The sequence below is a fragment of the Trachinotus anak genome, unplaced genomic scaffold, assembly GCF_046630095.1.
Source record: "Trachinotus anak isolate AG129_WGS33_773 ecotype Australia unplaced genomic scaffold, CSIRO_AGI_Tana_v1 ptg000023l, whole genome shotgun sequence".
In the NCBI taxonomy this organism is placed as follows: domain Eukaryota; kingdom Metazoa; phylum Chordata; class Actinopteri; order Carangiformes; family Carangidae; genus Trachinotus; species Trachinotus anak.
In genome coordinates, this window is record NW_027273874.1 from 9,440,543 (window position 1) to 9,460,608 (window position 20,066).

The 20,066-nt window shown below is 41.0% G+C and overlaps 1 protein-coding gene across 1 annotated transcript; it reads left to right on the top strand.

Annotated features, from left to right (window-relative positions):
• Positions 1 to 614: 614 nt before the first annotated feature.
• Positions 615 to 19,728, top strand: LOC139607192 (tetratricopeptide repeat protein 39B). The gene is made up of 19 exons (XM_071459886.1): positions 615 to 938; positions 8,752 to 8,786; positions 9,046 to 9,150; positions 9,499 to 9,630; positions 10,083 to 10,153; positions 10,278 to 10,345; positions 10,699 to 10,763; positions 11,262 to 11,367; positions 11,716 to 11,781; positions 11,927 to 12,035; positions 12,248 to 12,315; positions 12,391 to 12,450; positions 12,992 to 13,153; positions 13,695 to 13,786; positions 14,018 to 14,138; positions 14,245 to 14,356; positions 15,232 to 15,349; positions 15,484 to 15,600; positions 16,398 to 19,728. The coding sequence occupies exons 1-19, from the start codon at positions 900 to 902 to the stop codon at positions 16,492 to 16,494; spliced, it is 1,743 nt and encodes a 580-aa protein (XP_071315987.1). The 5' UTR covers positions 615 to 899; the 3' UTR covers positions 16,495 to 19,728.
• Positions 19,729 to 20,066: the final 338 nt, after the last annotated feature.

Here is a 20,066-nt window from a genome sequence, read left to right on the forward strand (position 1 = left end):
ACTTTTTAAATATTATTACTTGATTTTTTTAAAATCACTTTTTCTCAAAAAATTGATATTAATATATTTTTTTGATTGTTTTTTTAAAGGTTACATTAGAAAATAATTATGAAAGGTTATTCAGTATATCTGTATGAATCATAATGCACCTGGTGGAACTGAACAGACAGGCGCCCTCTCGCTCTCTCTCTCCCTCTCTCTCCCTCTCTGTCTCTCTCTCTCTGTCTCTCTCTCTCTGTCTCTCTCTGTCTCTCCCTCTCTCTCTCTCTCTCTCTCTCTGCCTCTCTGTCTCTGTCTCTCTCTCTCTCCCTCTCTCTCACTCTCTCTCTCTCTGCCTCTCCCTCTCTCTCTCTCTCTCTCTCCCTCTCTGTCTCTCTCTGTCTCTCCCTCTCTCTCTCTCTCTCTCTCTCTGCCTCCCTCTCTCTCTCTCACTCTCTCTCTCTCTGCCTCCCTCTCTCTCTGCCTCTCTGTCTCTCTCTCTCTCTGCCTCCCTCTCTCCCTCTCTCTCTCTCTCTCCCTCCCTCTCCCTCTCTCTCTCTCTCGCTCTCTCTCGCTCTCTCTCTGTTTGGAGGCGGAGAAACGGAAATATGGGAGGTGTGTTTTCTGTCAGTGTGTGTGTGAGAAACGTAGACGGTTTTTTTTCCTCTTCACGGAAGAGAGAGAGAGAGAGAGAGCAGGGGATCGGTGAAACCACATCGCCCGGAGGAGGAGGAGGACGAGCCGGATAAAAGAATCATTCTCACCTCTCTCAGGCAGGGGGATAAGACGCACATCTGCAGCGGGAGAGGATCCAGAGGTTCGGGCTGCAGCTGGAGGACGGACAGAAATGGGACTGTGGTTCTCCTGATAGCAGCAGAGCAGCAGTGGAACCTGGTCGACCTGCGGACCTGTGGGAGGACATGGCCCACGTAGGCAACGGAGCGACGGCGGAGGAGGAGGTGGGTCACTGCATATTCATCCCGACCATATCTCTACAGACATTACACCGCTGCCCTGTGATGCGTTCATGTGCCCCTGCAGTGTTTGGGATGGTCACTGTTCAGTCTATGTTCTGTTCTACACATGATTTTACATTGAGTTCCTATAGAGACCTCACAAACAGTGTCCCTGTTATTTCCTATGGCATCATATGTGTGTGTGTGTGTGTGTGTGTGTATTCCCGTATACTTGTATATAGGCTTTAGTGACCATATTTCCTATAACATTATATTATCTAACATTAGTACTTCTGTGATTTTTCTGTGGTGCCTGTGATATATTTTCAAGGTAATCCCTTTTAACAAATAGTTTTATGAATGATGCATAATTTCTTAACATGGACATTTTCAGAGGGTCAGAAACTGTATTTACAATGTCATCAAGGAGCAATTGTACAGGGAACTATAGTATTGTCTTTACTCTTTACTCTATATAGTCTCATACATAGTGTTCCTATGACTCTATTTATTATATTTGACTTTAGACCCATATCTTTTATAATATCTCATAGTAATTCTATATTTCTATATTGCTTCTGTTGTGTTATTCCCATAGTGATCAACACTATATTGAGTTTAAAGTGCCCTAATATTCAGTTGCATCACTACACACAATATATCAATAGTATTTTTTCTAAATGAAATACACCTTATCAACGACGTTGTTCACTGTTATTGTTTTTCTATGGGCATCTGCACTCATGAGCAACTTTTATTAGATACACCTAAAAATTAAGTTAATATATCTCATATCATTACATTTACATTCAAACTATAATTCATGCCAAGATTCCCAACATCAACACGACCTTAGATAAAGACATTTCTTCATATGCTAAGTTATTTTTTCCAGTCCCATACAATGTGCTGTTTTTAACTCTGACAATCACCCAGAGCAATAAGTAGCTTATATGTATATCTATAACTTTAGAACATTTTGCTCTCTGAAAGAAGCATTCATTTTACATAAACTCTATTATACCTACAAGTGGTTCCTAACACAAGTTAGAAGAAAGAAACTACATCAGATTCCTAATTTTGTTATTATCTTATTGCTGTTTTCTTTTGACCTGTGATTCATTTTAAAAGGTTTGGAACCACTGATACACTCAGTTGCCAGTTTACTAAGAAAACCAGTCTGTGCTACTAAATCCTCCCTTCGTGAATGTTCAGTTTTTGTTGGAACAGTTTTAGACATTGAACATTTTGGTCATTTTGGAGGCTGTGGTTTATTGTGCTGTGTGCATGCGTGCGCGTGTGTGTGGATGGATATATGTGTGTGTGCTCATGCAAATGATAGATCTGATTTCAACCACAGGCTGTCTGATGCACAACAAACACAGGAAACTGGATGAGAATATGAGGGTTGCTTTCTGAGGCTCAAACCTCGCTGTGTTTATTCTGATCCAAAATGGCTGAACGAATGGCTGAATCTAAATTATGGAGGTGAAAATGTCCGTAATCACCGGTCAGAGATCAGGGCAGAAATCCTGCATGGTCACATAATGCAGAGGGAGTTGGTGAGGTTAATTTTTAACCTTTATGGTTCTGGTAAAACCTGATGTTCCAACCATATTGTTCAAACGGGGAGTGGCCCAATACAACTGCTGTCTGGAAAAGGTTCAGCCTCACTACTAGTTTCTAAGGAGGAAGGAACTGTGGAGGTGGTTCAGGGGTCTGGACATGGGATTTTGGGGTCTCCCCAAGGACCACTTGTAGGGGTTCCAGGGGACTTTATTGTGGTTTGAGAAAGCCCTAAATAGGTCTCATCAAATTGCTGAGGAGGTTTTATGATTGTGAAAGGGTTTCAGAGGTGCTTCCATAGGCTCACTGAATCTGGACACTGGATTTAGGGGCCTTTGAATGGGCTCCATGGTTCTAGAGATCCTTCAGGGGCTGTTTTAGAGGTTCGGTGGATCCATCCATGCCATTTATTTCGGGATGTTTGAAGGGATGTGAGATGTTTTCTGGGGATCACACAGATCTTTGAATTGGTTGTTTATGATTTTCAAAAGGATCTAGAGGGCATGGGGGGGGTTATATCTCGTTTAGGAGGTCTAAAGGAACCCGAAAGGTGTTTTTAAGGTGGAGGATGTCTGATTGGCTCCAAAGATTCCCTGAAAGGATCTTGGGGAATCTGACAGCTTCTTGGGTAACCAGAGGTAAATTTAGGAGGCATCAGTCATGGCCTGGGTATGTGGTGCCAAGGCATCGAGAGATTCTGAAGGAGTCTTAGTGGATTTATCGGGATCATCAGGTATTGCCTCGTTACTTCTGGGGGGCTTCTAGGGAGATTGTTTCATGGTGTTTTTTTCCTTGCAGACTTTCCAGAAACTCAGTTCAGTCACTCTCTGTTTTCACAACCACTGCAAATCTTAAGGTAGAGAACGGGGGCTGGGTCTTGGTGTTGGGGCTTTTCTGCGTCATATATCGCCAGTTCATCTCCTCCTCTGAGCTCACAAACATTCCTCTGTCAGCCTCCTTCAGTCTAACTCATCACATTACAGAGGAATTCAGCTGACTTCAGTTGAGCTGTGAGGAATTTAGGACAAGCTGTGTTTATAAAAAAATTTAAACAGTGAAAGCAACACAACAAGAGATGACACAAACACCTAGACAGAAATTATGTCTCGTCCATTGTGTTGAGACAGACAGAAACACAGCTGACAACATCCAATGAGGATGTGTTGACTCTGACCTTTGACCCTTGATCTTTTTAGTTGCGATGTCATTCTTGGAACTGAAGTCAATTCTGCCATTTAGCTCAATCCTTTGGTAAAACCCACATTTATGAATGGAATGTAAATAACTCTCTGAGGATTAATACAGTAAACAGAATATCTTTTTTTACCTTCATATATTCATACAGTCCTCTATTGTTGGCCACTGAGCAGCTTAACTTTAAAGATTTAAAACTCTGCCCCTTAAGGGAACTTAGTATTTAACGATTCAGTCATTTTGCAAATCAGAATTGCAGTTTCAGTTTATAGCCAGTCTCCCACATTTCCTGATAATGGACAAAGTAGACATTTTATTGATATCAATTTAAGATTAATGTACATCGTTTCAGATAAGCTGCAAAAAGTTAGCAATAGAGGTTGTTCAGGGTCAGCAGGGTTCCCAGAGGAGGTTTCATTGGTTCTCTAAGGAGGACCAAGATTTCAATACTCTTTGACTGGTTCCCTCTTTCAATGAACAAGTCACAGGGCTTTCAAAGTAAGATGGATGTTTCTCTGAACAGGTTTAAGGCTTCTCTGCACAGGTTCTACTTGTCCCTTAACAGTTTCCAAGTACTCTCAGCAGGTTTTGGGACTTTATAAAGGTGATGTAGAGGGGCTGAGAAATGTTTCCTCAATGAGGATTGCTAAAATCCCTAAAGAAATGAGTAATATCTTCATTTTTGTGCAGTTCAGAAACTTTACAAACAGTTTAACTTACAAAGTTTAAATGAAACTTATTGAAACCCTTTGGACAATCTCTCAATATATATGTTTGTTAAAATCAAAAAGTGCAACTGCCTGGACATTTGGAGCCGTTTTGTAGTGAATGCAAAGGCTTAACCGGACAATGCTGCATTATTTTACCCACAAGAAGCTGTTAAGTGTAACTATATCTTACCTACGGCACTGAGGACTTCAGGTGATGAATGCAGACTGTTGTGTGACTAGTGAGTTAGTAGAACGTGATAATTAAGAAAACACAAGACCACTGTCTGCCTCTCCTCGACTAGACTCCCACCGCTTTCTATTTCCTCTTTAAGGTCAAAGGTCGAGACTACATCAGTTGTATCAAGTAAAAAGTGAAATACAGATACAATACAGTACAGGGGTCCTTCAGTGGGCACCAGGAAGTTTGATGGGTCTTCAAGGATCTTTGACAGTGTGCCAAGTTCTTTGAGAGGGTTCCACAGGTCATCGCATGGTTTTGATACATCACATAGTGGGGTCTGAGATTCTTAAAGTTATTCCTGAAGGCAGAGAAGGTTAAAGCCTATCTGACGAGCATCGAAGGTGCAATTAATGAATCTGCTGTTGAGCTCCTCTGGTGGTTCTTACAAGGTTTGGGAAATTGGTGAAGGGGGTTACAGACGTCCTTAAGGACGTTCTGGTGAGCCCACATGGTTTTACTGCTTCCTGGTGGGGGGGGAGGGTTCAAGGTCGGTGAGGGCAGTCTGGGGTTTTTCCTGAGTTTTCAAGCCTCTCTGAGAGTAGCTGGGGTGTTTGTGTTTTAGCGTGTCTCTTTGGTAACAGGACACAGTGTGTAGGTTCTGACTAATTGATTAGAACGCCGCTGCTGTCACAAGAGAAGCTCTGACTTTGACCTCTTCTTGTGTGTAATATCATACACTGGTGCAGCTGCTGCTTTTTCCACATCTCCTGTTTTCATCCTGCTGTAGACTGAAAAACACAACAGACCTGCTGCCTGTGCTGAAAAATCTCCCGTTATTTCCTGCTGTATGTAAGAAAGTTACCTGACCTCGCTCTTCCTGTCAGTTTTAAACTTTCATTAGGTCACAGGAATATTTTACCGTAGTTTGGGGTCACTGTCAGCCTCAGAAAAAAAACATCCATTCATTAGCTGTAAATGTGATAGGGTAATTTTTTCTAGTGTTTACAACCTTTTCAGCAATGAAAACTCAAATTTCTCACAGGAATTTTCAATTTAGGAGCTGTGTATGTCGTGTTTTTATGTCATAGAAAACTAGAAATGTGTAAAAGTGGTCGTCGACGGTGATATGGAGACATTTTTTCCTTTTAAGTTAAAAAGTTAAGAACACATTTAATTGCGTAATAGCTGCTGATTATAAAAAGGCAAAGAATTAAAGGAATGGAGAAGTGGAAAATGAAAGAAAGAACTTTCTGTGTTTTGTGTTGAGTATTTAGTACAGGAATGAGGAGCTGGAGAGATCCACAGAAAATGTACAAATCTGATAATCGGTTAATCATTTAAAGAAAAACTCCATTCTCTTCTGAAATGTGAGGATAGTTTTCTGTGTTATATCATTGTAAAAAGAATATTTTTGGGTTTTAGACAGAGCAAACAAGACAACTGAAACTACTTCACTATTTTTTGTTATTTTATAAACTAAATGATTCATGTATTGATCAAGAAATAGATAAATAAAAATGAAAATAAATGTTAGTTGCCGGCTCATATTATCTAGTTTTTTATTTATTAAAATCCTGTTATTTAAAAAAACATTTGTAAAGCTGGAGCTGTTAGAAATCCAGCTGACACCCGGGCTGCAAATCTTTACCCGTCACAACATATTTAAGAGTCTATTGTGCTGTGTGTTAATGGGCTGGACTGACTGGTGAGACAGCATTTAGCCATGGTAACACACACACACACACACACACAGCAGCAGCAGCAGGTTATTGCGTTTGTGTTTGCATCACTGTGATTTTTGCAAACTGACAAAAACAGTGACAGAGTGTGAGGGAATGTCAGAGAGAGCATCTGTTTGCATGGGAGAGAGAGAGAGTGATGGAAGTGTGAAAAGAGAGGATGAGTGTGTGCACAGCGAGCGTCTGCTTGGATTCACACACAGACTTATTTTCTGATGTTTGTGAGGCAATTCTGACTATAAACATCCTCCATCTTTCCTTCCATCCGCCCACGTCCCTCTTTATTTTTATCCATGAAGCGCTGCATGAAGCTCAGTTCTACATTTGACCCTCTTGACCTTTGGGGAATCATCTACAATTTTTCAAGTGTGTCTTTAAACAACAGGGAGTCATATGAACATGAAAATGGGATTTGATTTTCCCACATAAAAAGCTCATCTACTCTGACTTCCTGATTGAGACACCTGGATCAGGCCTTAAACCCCACCCACCGCAACCACCTGCTCGCTCCAGGTCTCCAGGTGAAACAGCAGAGTATCAAGACATCAGAGAGATACGTCTGAGACGAGCAGACGTATCAGAACGGTTAGCGTAGTCAGAATCTTGTATTTGTTTATGTTGTTTGTTAGCTTGTAACTGGCAGTGGCTGACACAGTGTACTCATGCTCACTCTGGCTCTGTACTCACAAGGTTTCAGGTGTATTTAGTGTATGTTAAAGGTAGAACAATCATTGTCATGGTTCAAAGAAATAACGTTGACTGTTTGAAACAGGAAACAAGCAACGTGCTGATGCGTTAATGTCCGATGTTTTGTCGACCCTACATCCACCCCGCCCTCCTCCTAACGTGGACTGTCTCTCTTTTCATTACGTCAGCTAACTTTCTCCCTCGCTCCTGTCATAATTGGTGTGGCCACTGGATGGCGCCATCACTTGGATATAAATGTTTTTGTAAACATATTTTTTTGTCTTTTTGGACAAGCAGATTGTTCAGTGGACAAACAGCAGCGTTTTGTATGTGGGTCACAGTGTTGAAGTGTGGTTGTCTGTGTGTGTGACCACTGTGGGTTGATCGCTGCAGCCTCAGGCACAGAGTTTCTCTGAGCATGTGTGACTGCAGCTGTACGTTATTATGTAAGGAGCCAGTAGGGCTGCTATTATTAGCCTGCTACTGAGGCCCCAGAGACAGACGACTGTGTGTGTGTGTGTGTGTGTGTGCGTGTGTGTGAGCGTGAGCGTGAGTGTGAGTGAAATCAATGCTGTTGCTTTCAAGTTCACATGTTGATGCAAAAATAGAAAACGCGTTGGTTAAAGACTCTGTGTGAGGTGTGTGTGTGTGTGTGTGTGTGTGTGTGTGTGTGTGTGTGTGTGTGTGTGTGTGGGTATATAATCTTATCATGAGAAGCTGAAACTCCTTGAATAAACAGTGAACTCATGCAGAGCTGATGCCTTTGAAATCACACAGAAACCTGATGCAACCAATCAGCAGCCTCACAGGAATCACATGAGCTGCACCTCCTCTAACGGCCACTGGGTGGCCCTCCCCAAACAAAGACTAGATAAAGGTGGATAGGAGGAGATATCTCATTTAACTTCTTCTAACATGTGCTTTCTCTTCCTCTCCTCACTCATTCCTTCCAGTGACCTAATAAACACCTTCACAACCCTGAAAACCCAGTCCATGACCCATCAAACCAGAGGGTCCCACAAACCCCCCCTAAATAACCTGAGAAACCTCCTCAAAACTTCAAGGCGTTCTCCACTGGAACACATATCACACAACCTTGAGCCTTTTCAAGGACCCCTAGAACCTTAGAAGTTACCTGATACCTGAATCAGTCCTCCACCCAGCTCTTGGTCCAGACCATGGTTCTTCTGACAGACCTCCCTTCATGCACAGTGAAACCCTTACAGATGGTCCAGAGTGCAGCAGCCCGTCTGGTCTTCGAACAGCCCAAAGGGTCACATCACTAATGCTGCCTTCAGAGGGTACGGAGAAGGAGTATGAGTTCTGGGCCCCGACGTCTCTCTTTCGTCATTCAGCATCTCTTTGTGGTTGTGTTACGATTATTTTGCATCTCTTTGTGGTTGTCTCATTGACTTTCAAACCACAGTCACTTCATACAGTGTCTCAGGCCCGGGGGCCCCCTGACTCTTGGGGCCCCTGGGCCTGTGCCTGGAAGGCCCGTTCAGTGATTTGTACGTGGGTGCGAGCTATTTCCTCTGCCTGTTTCCTGACTCCGGATGTCAGGGGGTCCTGCAGGGGGCGCAGCTCTGGCCTGTCTGCTGAAGTGAACCTGTGTGGTGGCCAGACCACACTGAACTGAGTGACCACACCCCCACAAGCAGCCAATCAGACGGCTGATAATGATGACGATGTTGACATTTGGAGGATGAATCTAACCAGACTGTTTCTGTGTTTTCTAGGACTGCTTTGAAGATGCCTACGACCGGATACCTGCGTGAGTACAAACACACACACATAGAAGCATGCTTTGTGTGTGTGTGTGTGTCTGTGTAAAGATGATACACACACTCAGCTGCACATCATTTCCTGTCAGTCTCTTGTCTCTTTCGCTTTTAGTCACTTCCTGTTTTGTTTTTTTGATTTGCGGATTTATCTTCACTTTCTTGTGTGTGTGTGTGTGTGTGTGTGTGTGTGTGTGTGTGTGTGTGTGTGTGTGTGTGTGTGTGTGTGTGTGTGTGTGTGTGTGTGTACAGGGCTTGTCAGATGGACCTGCAGACAGCCATCCAGGAGACTCAGTGTGCTCTCAATCTGGTCCTCAACAACAAGTTCTCTGAAGCCCTGGATCTCCTCAAACCATGGTAACCACGGCAATACATGTCTTTGTCATCATTGTGTGTGTGTGCATGTGTGTTTGTGTTTGTGTTATGTAATCATCACTGCTATTTCCAAAGGTCCATATAGTTTAAAAGTAGACGTCCATTTGTTTTTGATTATAGGTTTTAATTGCTACTGATACAACTATTATTGGTATTTTTCACGTTGCTTTGATGTTTCCATACGACTGATACTGCAACACTTCCTCTGGATTCTTGTACTCCTGGTACTAGTAATGCTGCTTTGTGTGTGGTGTGTGTGTGTGTGTGTGTGTGTGTGTGTGTGTGTGTGTGTGTGTGTGTGTGTGTGTGTGTGTGTGTGTGTGTGTGCAGGTGGAAGGACAGTATGTACCATGCGTTGGGTTACAGCAGCATCCTGGTGATGCAGGCGACCATGACGTTCGAACACAGAGACATCCAGACTGCCATGGCAACCATCAAGGAGGCATTACACACCTGTCAGAGGTGAGACGGGGGGGCCACTGTGTGGTTCTTTCAAAGGGCCCAGAGTGGAGCTGGACCAAAATAAACGACCAAATGTTTTCAATGCTAAACTTGCTAAACTCAGACTGATCCCAGCTCTCGCACAGACTCACTGCCCTCCAGTTACTATTATTTTTATATATTAAATCACTTCAATAAATTCAGTCCTGGCTCAATCCCAACGGTCCAAACATTTTCATTTATAGTGACTAAAGAAGACATATTTCTTTCAAATGTTCCTCCACTGCTGAGGTGTGAAAGATGTTCCCGGTTTGTCCGATGCGAATGATTAAATTTAGACAAATTCCACTTTTTTATCTGCCTGTTGCCAACAAACTGCAGGTTTTTAAAGAGGATTTTAATGTCATTTCATCTTAATTTGATACATCAGTCTGTGTCTTTTGAAATTTAGTGTCCTCCATCTATTTCTACAGGTTCAGGAAGAAGAACTCGATGGTTGGATCTTTGTCCAGTCTGATCAGTAAGCAGTCCAACCTGCAGGAAGGTACAGAAACACATGCCCCGCTCCCATGGTTTGACTGACAGCTGAAGTCTGCAGGCAGCCAAGAAAACACAAAATAAAATGCAAAGAAGCAGGAAGTCATTATGTTGTGTTGGTGTGTTTGCAGAAGAGATGCATGCAGAGATCTGCTACGCTGAGTGTCTGCTACAGAAAGCCACACTGACGTTTGTACAGGTCCGAATTTTAATGTCTGTTTCCTGTTCCCTTTAAAGCTGCAGTTCCTCAAGTGGCCACTAGATAGATGCTCATGTTGCTTCTTCTAAATGTCCTTTTTTAAAGGTATAGTTTTACTGAAAGAGTATGAAAGGTTAAGCAGATTCTTCTGATTGGCTGACCTCCATGGAGTAAAACTTCCTCCATGCTGTGCTTTTAAACCTCAGTATGACTTGTTCATGTATCGGTGTTATTTTGCACCCATTATACACTTAGTGGCACTTGGACTGGTACTGATTTTACTGAAGATGCTGTGGATATGGGCGTAAGCTAATAGAATAAAATGTCAGTATTCCTCTCTATCTCTTCTCCAGGATGAGAACATGATCAGTTTTATCAAAGGAGGCATCAAAATTCGAACCAGCTACCAGATCTACAAGTGAGTGATGGATTCAAACTGTCAGCAAATGTAAAATATCTCACTGAACTAATGTTTGCAGAGGTCGCTGCGGTGGTTCCTTCTCTCCTCAACTGTTGATGCTCCGTTCAACATAGTGACCACTGCTCTCTCAGTTCAATCAATAAAGAGTTATTGAAGTTGATAAAAAGCTCTCCAAGCTCATGAACGCTAATGGGACAACAAGGTCAGAGTTTTTTCAAAAGACATATTTGTATTACAGACCCATAGATGTCCATTAGCCACTCCCCTTTTGTGGAGCCATGTTGTGACAGAGAGGGTTCAGTAGAATCTCGGAGATGAAAACAGATTCCACTGAGATGAACTGATTTCGTCACAGTAACCAGGCCTTGATTCAAATTCCAAGATGTCAGTTCTTAAATGCAGATTATTTTAATTCAAACTTCATATTTATGTTCACATTAAATGCTCCACATTTTAGTGTAACAGTTTTTAACGGTGTTTCATGTCCTCCAATAGGGACTGTCAGAATGTGCTGAATGTCACTCAGGATCTGGCCGGCCAGTCCGATTCATTCAGACAGTTTGAGGGCGGGGTCAAGCTGGGCATCGGGTCCTTCAACCTGGTGGGTTTTTAAAGCCACATCAAAGTTTTTGGTCTTTTCTAATGTTTTGGTTATTGTGTTATAACATTTTATGGTGTTTTGTGTCTCAGCCTACATCATGGGATTTAAAAGTGGTTGTTGTTGTGATTCAGTCAGTTAATGAGGATGGGGAGTGTAACTACTCTGTTCCCTGTTTTTTTAATATCTGTTTTTTTTCTTTTATCTGTCATAATTAGGCCTATGTCTTCAGCATTCTGGCAAATCACACATATAGATTTACACAGATACAGTATAAAATACAACAGTCTGATCAATTGAACATGTAATTTCAGTATAATGTGATAGTGTTCTCTTTCTCTATCTTTTTAGATGTTGTCTCTCCTCCCTCAGAGGATTCTGAGGTTGCTGGAGTTCATTGGATTCTCAGGAAACAGGGTGAGTTCAGCCTCAGAGTTTTTCCATGTGACTTTCAATAATTTACTCACAGTAATACATGATTTATTTAAGAACCTTACCTGTCCTCTGTTACTGCAGCTGCTTCACACAGACATTAACAACAGACTTGTTCGTTTCCTTGCAGGGGTTTGGTTTGTCTCAGCTGAGGGAGGGGGCCTCCAGTCACAGTTTGCGATCGATCCTCAGCGCTCTGACTTTGCTCTTTTACCACACATATGTCTCACTGATACTTGGTAGGAAAACACACACACACACACACACACACACACTCCAGAGCCATGTCTTGTTTTTTGTTGAGCAATTCAGAGGTCGGGCCTTTTTGGTGCACGTACTGTATCTCAAAAGCATGAAGTATTAGAGATAAAACTGGTCCTCAGGTAGTTTTCATGCTGTTGTGAATGGGTTAATGGCTGAAGATAACAGTGTTGATGTTGTGTTTGATAAGGAACTGGGGAGGGGAACCTGGTGGAGGCTGAAGCTCTGCTGGAGCCATACCAACACAAATATCCCAAAGTAAGTCAACCAGTGATTGGCTAATGAAATATGTTCAAATAGAAATTAACATTTGGTTTATTTTTTTTCTCTCAGGGCTCCATTATTCTTTTCTACTCCGCCCGCATCGCCACACTGCGAGGAAACTTTGAGAAGGTCTGAAACATATACACACATTTGTGCTTCTAAGTTTGTGAGGACCCTCATGGACCCTCACGAATACATTTCCAAACCTTAACATAAACTCAAACAGAACTTTGGTAGTAGTAACAATCTTTTCCCAAAAATGTCCTCATTTTTTGTCAATTTCCAAAATTTTAATTTACCATCCTAAATATACTTTCCAAAATTTACCAAAATGTCCCCACTGTATTAAATGTCCCCACCCTACAAAAAAGTTTTAGTTCTCTAAAACGTGTCTACATTTTCTAAAAATGTCTTCACTTTCCAACATTTTTCAAATTTGTACTTTTTAAAAGTGTTAAACTTTGTCATCACTGATAGAAGTAAAACACAGCAGCAGCCATGTATGAGTAAGAAGTAAAATTCACAAATTTTAAATTATGTGTTAAAAAATAATTAATAATTTAAGTTATGAATTTTGAGCTTTCAGAATTCTCTCACTGTCTTTCATCCCTTTCCTTCGTTCAGGCCCTCGGCCCTGTCCTTCCTTTGTAAAGAGTACTGTGTGTTTCAGGCCCGGGCCAGATATGAGGAGTGCATCAGCAGCCAGCAGGAATGGAAGCAGATCCACCACCTGTGTTACTGGGAGCTGATGTGGACCCACTCCTACCAACAGGAGTGGCAGCAGGCGTACCGCTACGCTGACCTGCTGTGCAAGGAGAGCCGCTGGTCCAAGGTGAACGTGCACAATTAAAGACAGCGCACACATATTCAAGACGGTGTAATTACATTTCTACAGTTCAGTTTAATCAGAGTAATTTTGTCTCATATTCAGCCTTGAAACTTTGTGTTCTTTGTAAAACAAAGAAAAATTCTTCCGACATTTTTGCTACATCATACCTCCAGATCACCAGTATCTGAAAACAGAGAAAATGATGTGTACTTCTGGTAAGATTACAGAGACAGCTGATGTAATCTCATGACACTGGAGCTTTCATTTTGATTTTCTTGTGCTGTTTACTGAAAGAGACGGTTTTCATTGACTGATTTGGTTATATTTTGGGGTTTTTTTCTAATGGAGAGTGAGCTGTTAGTTGTTACAAAAACTATTCACAAAATGCTTTGATCTTTAAGAGATGATTCTTCATTATCCCTCCTTCTGTGGGAGGGATAATACAGTAATATGGCAGGAATGTTGGCTAATCCACAAGTCAAAGAAATTCTGTGACTGAGCTGACTGAGAAGTGAAATCCTATCTCCACTTTTACCCTCCTCAGGCCATCTATGTGTACCAGAAGGCAGCCATCCTCAGTATGATGTCAGAGGAGGAGGTGCAGAAGACGGGGGAAGACGTTGTTGAGCTCTTTAGGTCAGTCTGCCTCCACATTTAACATGAAAACATTCAGAGAATGAGTGAGCGTGAGAAAATGTAAAGTGAAAAGTGACAACGTTTTCAGAAAGGATATTTTTCCAGTCCTCCTTTCTTCAAGGGGCTGTTGGAAGGGTTAAAGTTAGAGTTAAATTTACAATCAATATTTCATAATAATGATGCATAAAATGAAAATGTGAAAGGTGGTGATGAACCGGACTGTGTGTGCAGGCAGGTGGAGGGGTTGAAACAACGCCTGGCAGGGAAGTCGATCCCGACGGAGAAATTTGCAGTGAGGAAGTCCAGACGCTACAAAGCTGCTAACCGCATCCCTCTGGTCGTCCCTGCACTGGTATGCACTGGTTATTTCTGCAATACACACACATCAGTGGAACCAGTTCTACGTCTTTCACATTCAGATAAATCGAGTAATAATGGAAGATATTTTCTCTCCGTAGGAGATGATGTACGTTTGGAATGGTTTCACCATCGTAGGGAAGAGAGCCGACTGCACTGAGGCCCTGCTAGTTACCATCGAGGCAGCTGAGGAGCAGCTACGCAGTGACCCCAGTGAGTTCAGAGCACCAGTGCTACTGCTAACACTGTTTACTATTCTTAGACAGTAAAACAGGGGTTCCACAGGGTTCTGTCCTTGGCTCACTTCTCCTCAGTTTATATAGAAATGATTTACTCATGTTATGTCACAGGGTGTGTTTTAGCATGTATGCAGATGACACAGTGGAATATATGTGTGTGTGTGTGTGTGTGTGTGTGTGTGTGTGTATGTGTGTGTGTGTGTGTGTTTGGATCATTTCATTACATTTGCTAATGTTAAACTCGCTAAAATCTAAAAATGTCTAAATGACTCGGCTCCTGAGGTGCTCAGGGGCCTGGTGGCTCCTCTGAGGGCTTCTGGCACAGCAACCAGGGGTGCACCTGTGGGGAAGTGTGAAGTGCCCTTTCATAAACTCTCTTTTAGAGCTGATATGGGATCAGTACATGGAATTAGTCACCCACAGAACTTCAGCTGTGTCATGGCTGGAATCATTTTAAACTCAGGTTTGAAAGAGGGATCTGTTATAGTGAGGAAGGAGCTGTCATTGTTTGTATCTTGAGACACTGTGTCTTGTGTTGCTTTGTATGCTGCAAATAGTTTCTACTATATATCTACTATAACACAAAACGTGAACTCAAGTAAGGTTGGTAAATAAATAATACAACATTTTACAGACTATCCTTACTGAAAGCACCACTTTTGTTTTAATGTTATTTTTAAGATGAATGTGATATAAATGTCTAAGAATGTTGGAAATGACATTCAAATATATTCAGTGTCATTGTTTTTACACACTTGAATTTTAGTATGTTGTTAATACAAAGTCAGGACAATGTTACTAAGACCCAACAATACAGCATGACTGTCTCACTCTCTTTCTATTGTTCAGACCCATCAGAGTTTCATCCAGATGACAGCTGTCTGGTCCAGATGTTGAAGGGCCTCTGTCTGAAACACCTGGGCAGGTTGCTGCAGGCTGAGCTCTGCTTCACACAGGTCTTGTCCAGGTAACATATGCACACACACACACACACACACACAAAGGCATGTAGACAAACAGGCTCAGGTACTTAGTGTTTGTCTTCTGAGAAAGTGAGAGGGGTAAGATAAACTCTGTTTGTGTTGTTGTGTGTACTTGCAGTGAAAGTCGTATCAGATATGATCACTACTTGATTCCCTTCACTCTCTATGAGTTGGGTCTGCTGTATAAACAACAGGGAGACTTCACCAAGGCCACCACATACATTGAAAATGCCAAGTAAGTATAAATTCATATATATATATATATATATGTGTGTGTGTGTGTGTGTGTGTGTGTGTGTGTACACAGTATTTAGTTTAAAATGTGCTTGAAAATATGCATATTCTATTATGTTATATTATATACCTTTATATGTCTCTACTTAACTTTGTTTTAACTTTGTATACTTCTGCATATTTCTACATACATACCTCTATACACCTTTTGCTCTATACTTGTTTGCAAGATGACACATCAGTGCACCTCTAAACACCTCTGTATCTCTGTATAAATGTTTATGTACCTAAATACATTGTGGTACTCTGAACACCTGTATACACCTCTTTACACTGTAGCTTCATACACATTTATGATCTTTGAATATGAAGCTTTTATACTTTCACCTTTTGTCTCCACCTCTGTACATCTTTATACACTCCTCACTGTTATATACATTCAAACCATGACTGTATTTCTGTATACATCTAAATTTACTTCTGAATGCACTTGCATACCTTATGCCCATAATCACCTCTTTTCACAAAGCTAACCGTGTCTGTATACATGTACTCACCTTTATACTCACCTACATACACCTGTCTGAGAAGTCTGATACACCTGTGTACCTGTCCAACTAGCAAAGGTATTTCTTTGTGGTATTTAACCTATTTGTGCTGAGAAATACCAAAGTCATTTCACAAAGGGATTCTTGGGTGGCCTGGGGCTTACAGGCGAGAACCAACCCAAATAAAGTGCAGAAATAACAAAATTCCTGTTTATTTATTTGAGACTCTGAATGATTTCTTCTTCATCAGGACAAACTACAAGGACTATTCCATGGAGTCCAGACTGCACTTCAGGATCCACGCGGCCCTCAGCAGCCTCAAAGGATCACCTGTCGGGACCCCGTAACACTCAGCTCAACACAACTCAAAGAGCAGTTGGAAACAACAGTGTATGAAGCATGAATTCAGGGATCTCCCTCACAATTCAGCTGAAGTGAACTGCCTTTAATGAAGAAGCTTAGGTGTGTCGGGGGGTTCAGATCGCGTGTCCACATGGACCCCTTTTTTACTGCTAGCAACCTTTATTTTATCTTATTTTTTCCTAATTTATTTTCTCAATAGCCTTGAAATATGAGATTATTTAAGCATGTATCTCTTCTCAAACGGGACTTCCCATTAGCAGCTGCCAGAGGTTTGCCATGGTTCCTGGTTCTGACATCTGTCACTGAGAAACAAATCATGGCCTTAGACTAAAGTTACAACTCATCAGAAGAACTTTGCTCTCAATAAATATGTATATTTATAGGATAGAATCATAAATAGTGAAGATTTCAGGTTGGAAAGTGTTAAACGTGTCCTGATGAAGCTCTGACGGGTGCTGTGCTGACAGCAGGGAGAGGTGTGTGTTGGAATACACAGTATATCTGCTTCATATTTTCTTTATTTTGCCTTTTTGTTTTCCTAATAATGCATCATTCCACATAGCCGACATAGTACACAACTGTGTCTGTGCACACGCAATCACAGCCTTCTCACCAACCGTGGCTTATACAAACACACACACACACACAGTACAGCACACACACAGCTGAACAGTCATCCCAAGCTTGCACACACTGGGCAATATGCACACTGAAAACAAACACACACACACAAACAGCTGTAAACGCACACATCTGGCAGCAATATAAAAGAGCTAATGCTGTTACCAAGTCAGTTAACTTCTCTGTCGGTCGGTGTGTGTCCATGTTTTGCAAACTGTAGTTTTAGTTCTTGTATTTCTTGGAGGCAGAGCAGCTTTTGAGGCAGTAATCCTCCAGGACGGCTCAGTTTGAAGAGAGTTGAGAGTGAGTTTTGAAAAGGTTTTGCCAGTTTGCTTTTGTGATGCGAAAAGAAGAATATCTTGCACACTGCTCTTGCTTGGCATCACAACTTGTTGGTCATCCTAACACCGTTGCTATGAACACTAATCCAAACACTGTTTACGACTCATACTATTCTTAGACAGAAAAGCAGGGGTTCCACAGGGTTCTGTCCTGGGCCCACCTGACACAAATATACATGTCAAACATCACCAAATTTGAACTCCACAAGAAAAATTATGAGAGATGATGTCTTTGCACAAAGCAGCTCTGCCTTTGAGAAATGTGTTTACTCAACCTTCTGTTCAAAATAAATGAAAAAGCTGAAGGTTTTAGATTTATCTCCGTAATTGTCTCGAGCTTCTCACATTCTTACTGTTGTAGGCATGAGGCTTTGGTTATAGACAGAAAAGCCAAGGAACATGGGCCGTTTCTTCTTTTGTTATATATAAGTAGTAATTCTGGTATATACAGTAGATTATGTACATTACCAATATACATGAAGAGCAGTTTTAGTATCTGTTTATTTACTGATAAATAAAAAAGAAGCACAATCTATGATATCTAATCCCCAATATCAATATTTAAAAAAGAACAATGTCTGAAAAGGAAAAAAATCATAATGTTTTCATGACCTGTGCTTTGAGTAGTTTGATACTATTTACTATGATGTAGTTTTCCTAAAAAGCTACAGTGGTTTTATACTAGGTGGGTTTAGGGAATGGATTGATGGAAACGCTTTTGTCTCACATCTGGAAAGTTTACTCCCAGAATATTGTTACACATAATGTTGAAATCATTATGTCAGAGAAAACTGTATGAGTTCAGTAGTTCTGTCATTCAGTCCTGAACAACAACACAAAAAACAGCAGTTAACTTAATCTATGTCTGTGCTTCCATTGTAAACATCAGGCTGAGCACTTTTTCCCTGTAGATTCAACTCCAGTAAACCTGGAGTTGAGTCCAACTTGAATAAATGCAACAGCGATAAAAATCAGCCTTCTCCCTATAACGAATGTATCAACCTAAAGACCAAAGTTTTTCTGTGTCTTGCTGTCTTCTGTTTGTTTCATGTGTATTCTGTAGCTGTAAGTGTTTGGGTGTAACTTCCTTCATGTCTTTGTGTGATCTGAAACTTTACTTCTGAGCAGTTAAATTTGCCAAGTGCAGTAAATGATCAGGAGCTTGTTACCAGTAAAGTCACTTTATGGAGTTTTACTCAAAAGACAATAGTCCTGTATCTAAAAGAGTTTTGGCAATAAGTACTGTACCACGATGTCTGATCAACTGCTAATGCTAGAAAACTGCCATTTTTTAGCTTCTGTTGATAAATTAAGGTTCAGGAAAAACAAAATTGATCTCCATTAAATATTAAAAGTGAAGCAACACCTGTTTAAATGGTTGGTTGATCAGAAAGCTATTAAATGATGAGAGCAGACACCAAAATCCTCCATGTGTCTCCATGTGCAATAAAACATGATTTAACAGAATGTATGCTAATGTGGCATCACACCCCTGGCTTAAACCACGGTGTTAGCATGTTGCCTGGTATCACTGATCATAATGTAACATGCCAATATTGTGTCTAAGAATATGATCAAATGTAAGCTAAGTGTCTTTAAAGATTCTGCAAGTAAGTTTAAAACAGCTGTGAGTGTTGTTTTATGATCTTGTTGTTAGCATACATCCCAAACCAGTATCTGTGCCAGCGGTTATTAAGTGGATTAGGAATTGACCAGATTGATCCACATCGAATGAACATAAACAACCTTTTTAACATGGATAAGATTAATTGTTTTTGGTGTATGCTAACATTTTAGCATGACGCCTACAATCAGCCTTGAGCCAGCACAACAGATTGTGTTGCGCGCTAACTCCTATCATAGTACTCAATAACAGGCACCAGAGACAACGTTTGATTTGGTTTGTTTCTGGTGTAGTCTTTTGTCATTTAACAGTTAAGCTGATCAACATAAATCACCAAAATACTTGTGTCATCCTATAAAATTGCAACCTTTTATTATCACAATCTTTCTTCATTGAAGGCTCACATGTTTCACGCAGTTGCTTCTGTCAGTGCCTCTGTGTGTCTGTGTTTCAACTGTATTTCTAAATAGGGTTTTCTATAGGGTCTGCTTTGCATGTCAATCTAGTCTTTCATTTTCTGAGACATTACTGTATATTATGTGCTTTACAGCAGGAAAAGATATGTCCCAATATTACTTTATGGTTATATGGTTACAGATGGTGCAATAAAATGAAATCAGAATAATTCTTCATTTTGAGTGATATGGCCTTTTGTCTTCTTTTGCCACTGTTTCTATGTTTTTGTGTCGCTTTGTGTGTTGGTTCGTCTTTCAGTCTTCATTTCTTCATTCTTCAGTCTTAAATATTAAACCTTTAGATATCTGTCGAGCAGGTTAAGTTAGGTTCTTGTCATTCTTATAGTGCAGTTTACATGTTTTTAAAGCACTAGTCTGTGTTCTACAGAGTTTAAATTGTCACACAGTGGTTGTTCATGATGTAAGATCATCATTTTAAAAAAATTGTAGCTATTTCCCTAGCAAATACTGTCCCTGATGTGAGGGCCCCCCTCAGACACCAAAGCAAGCAGCCA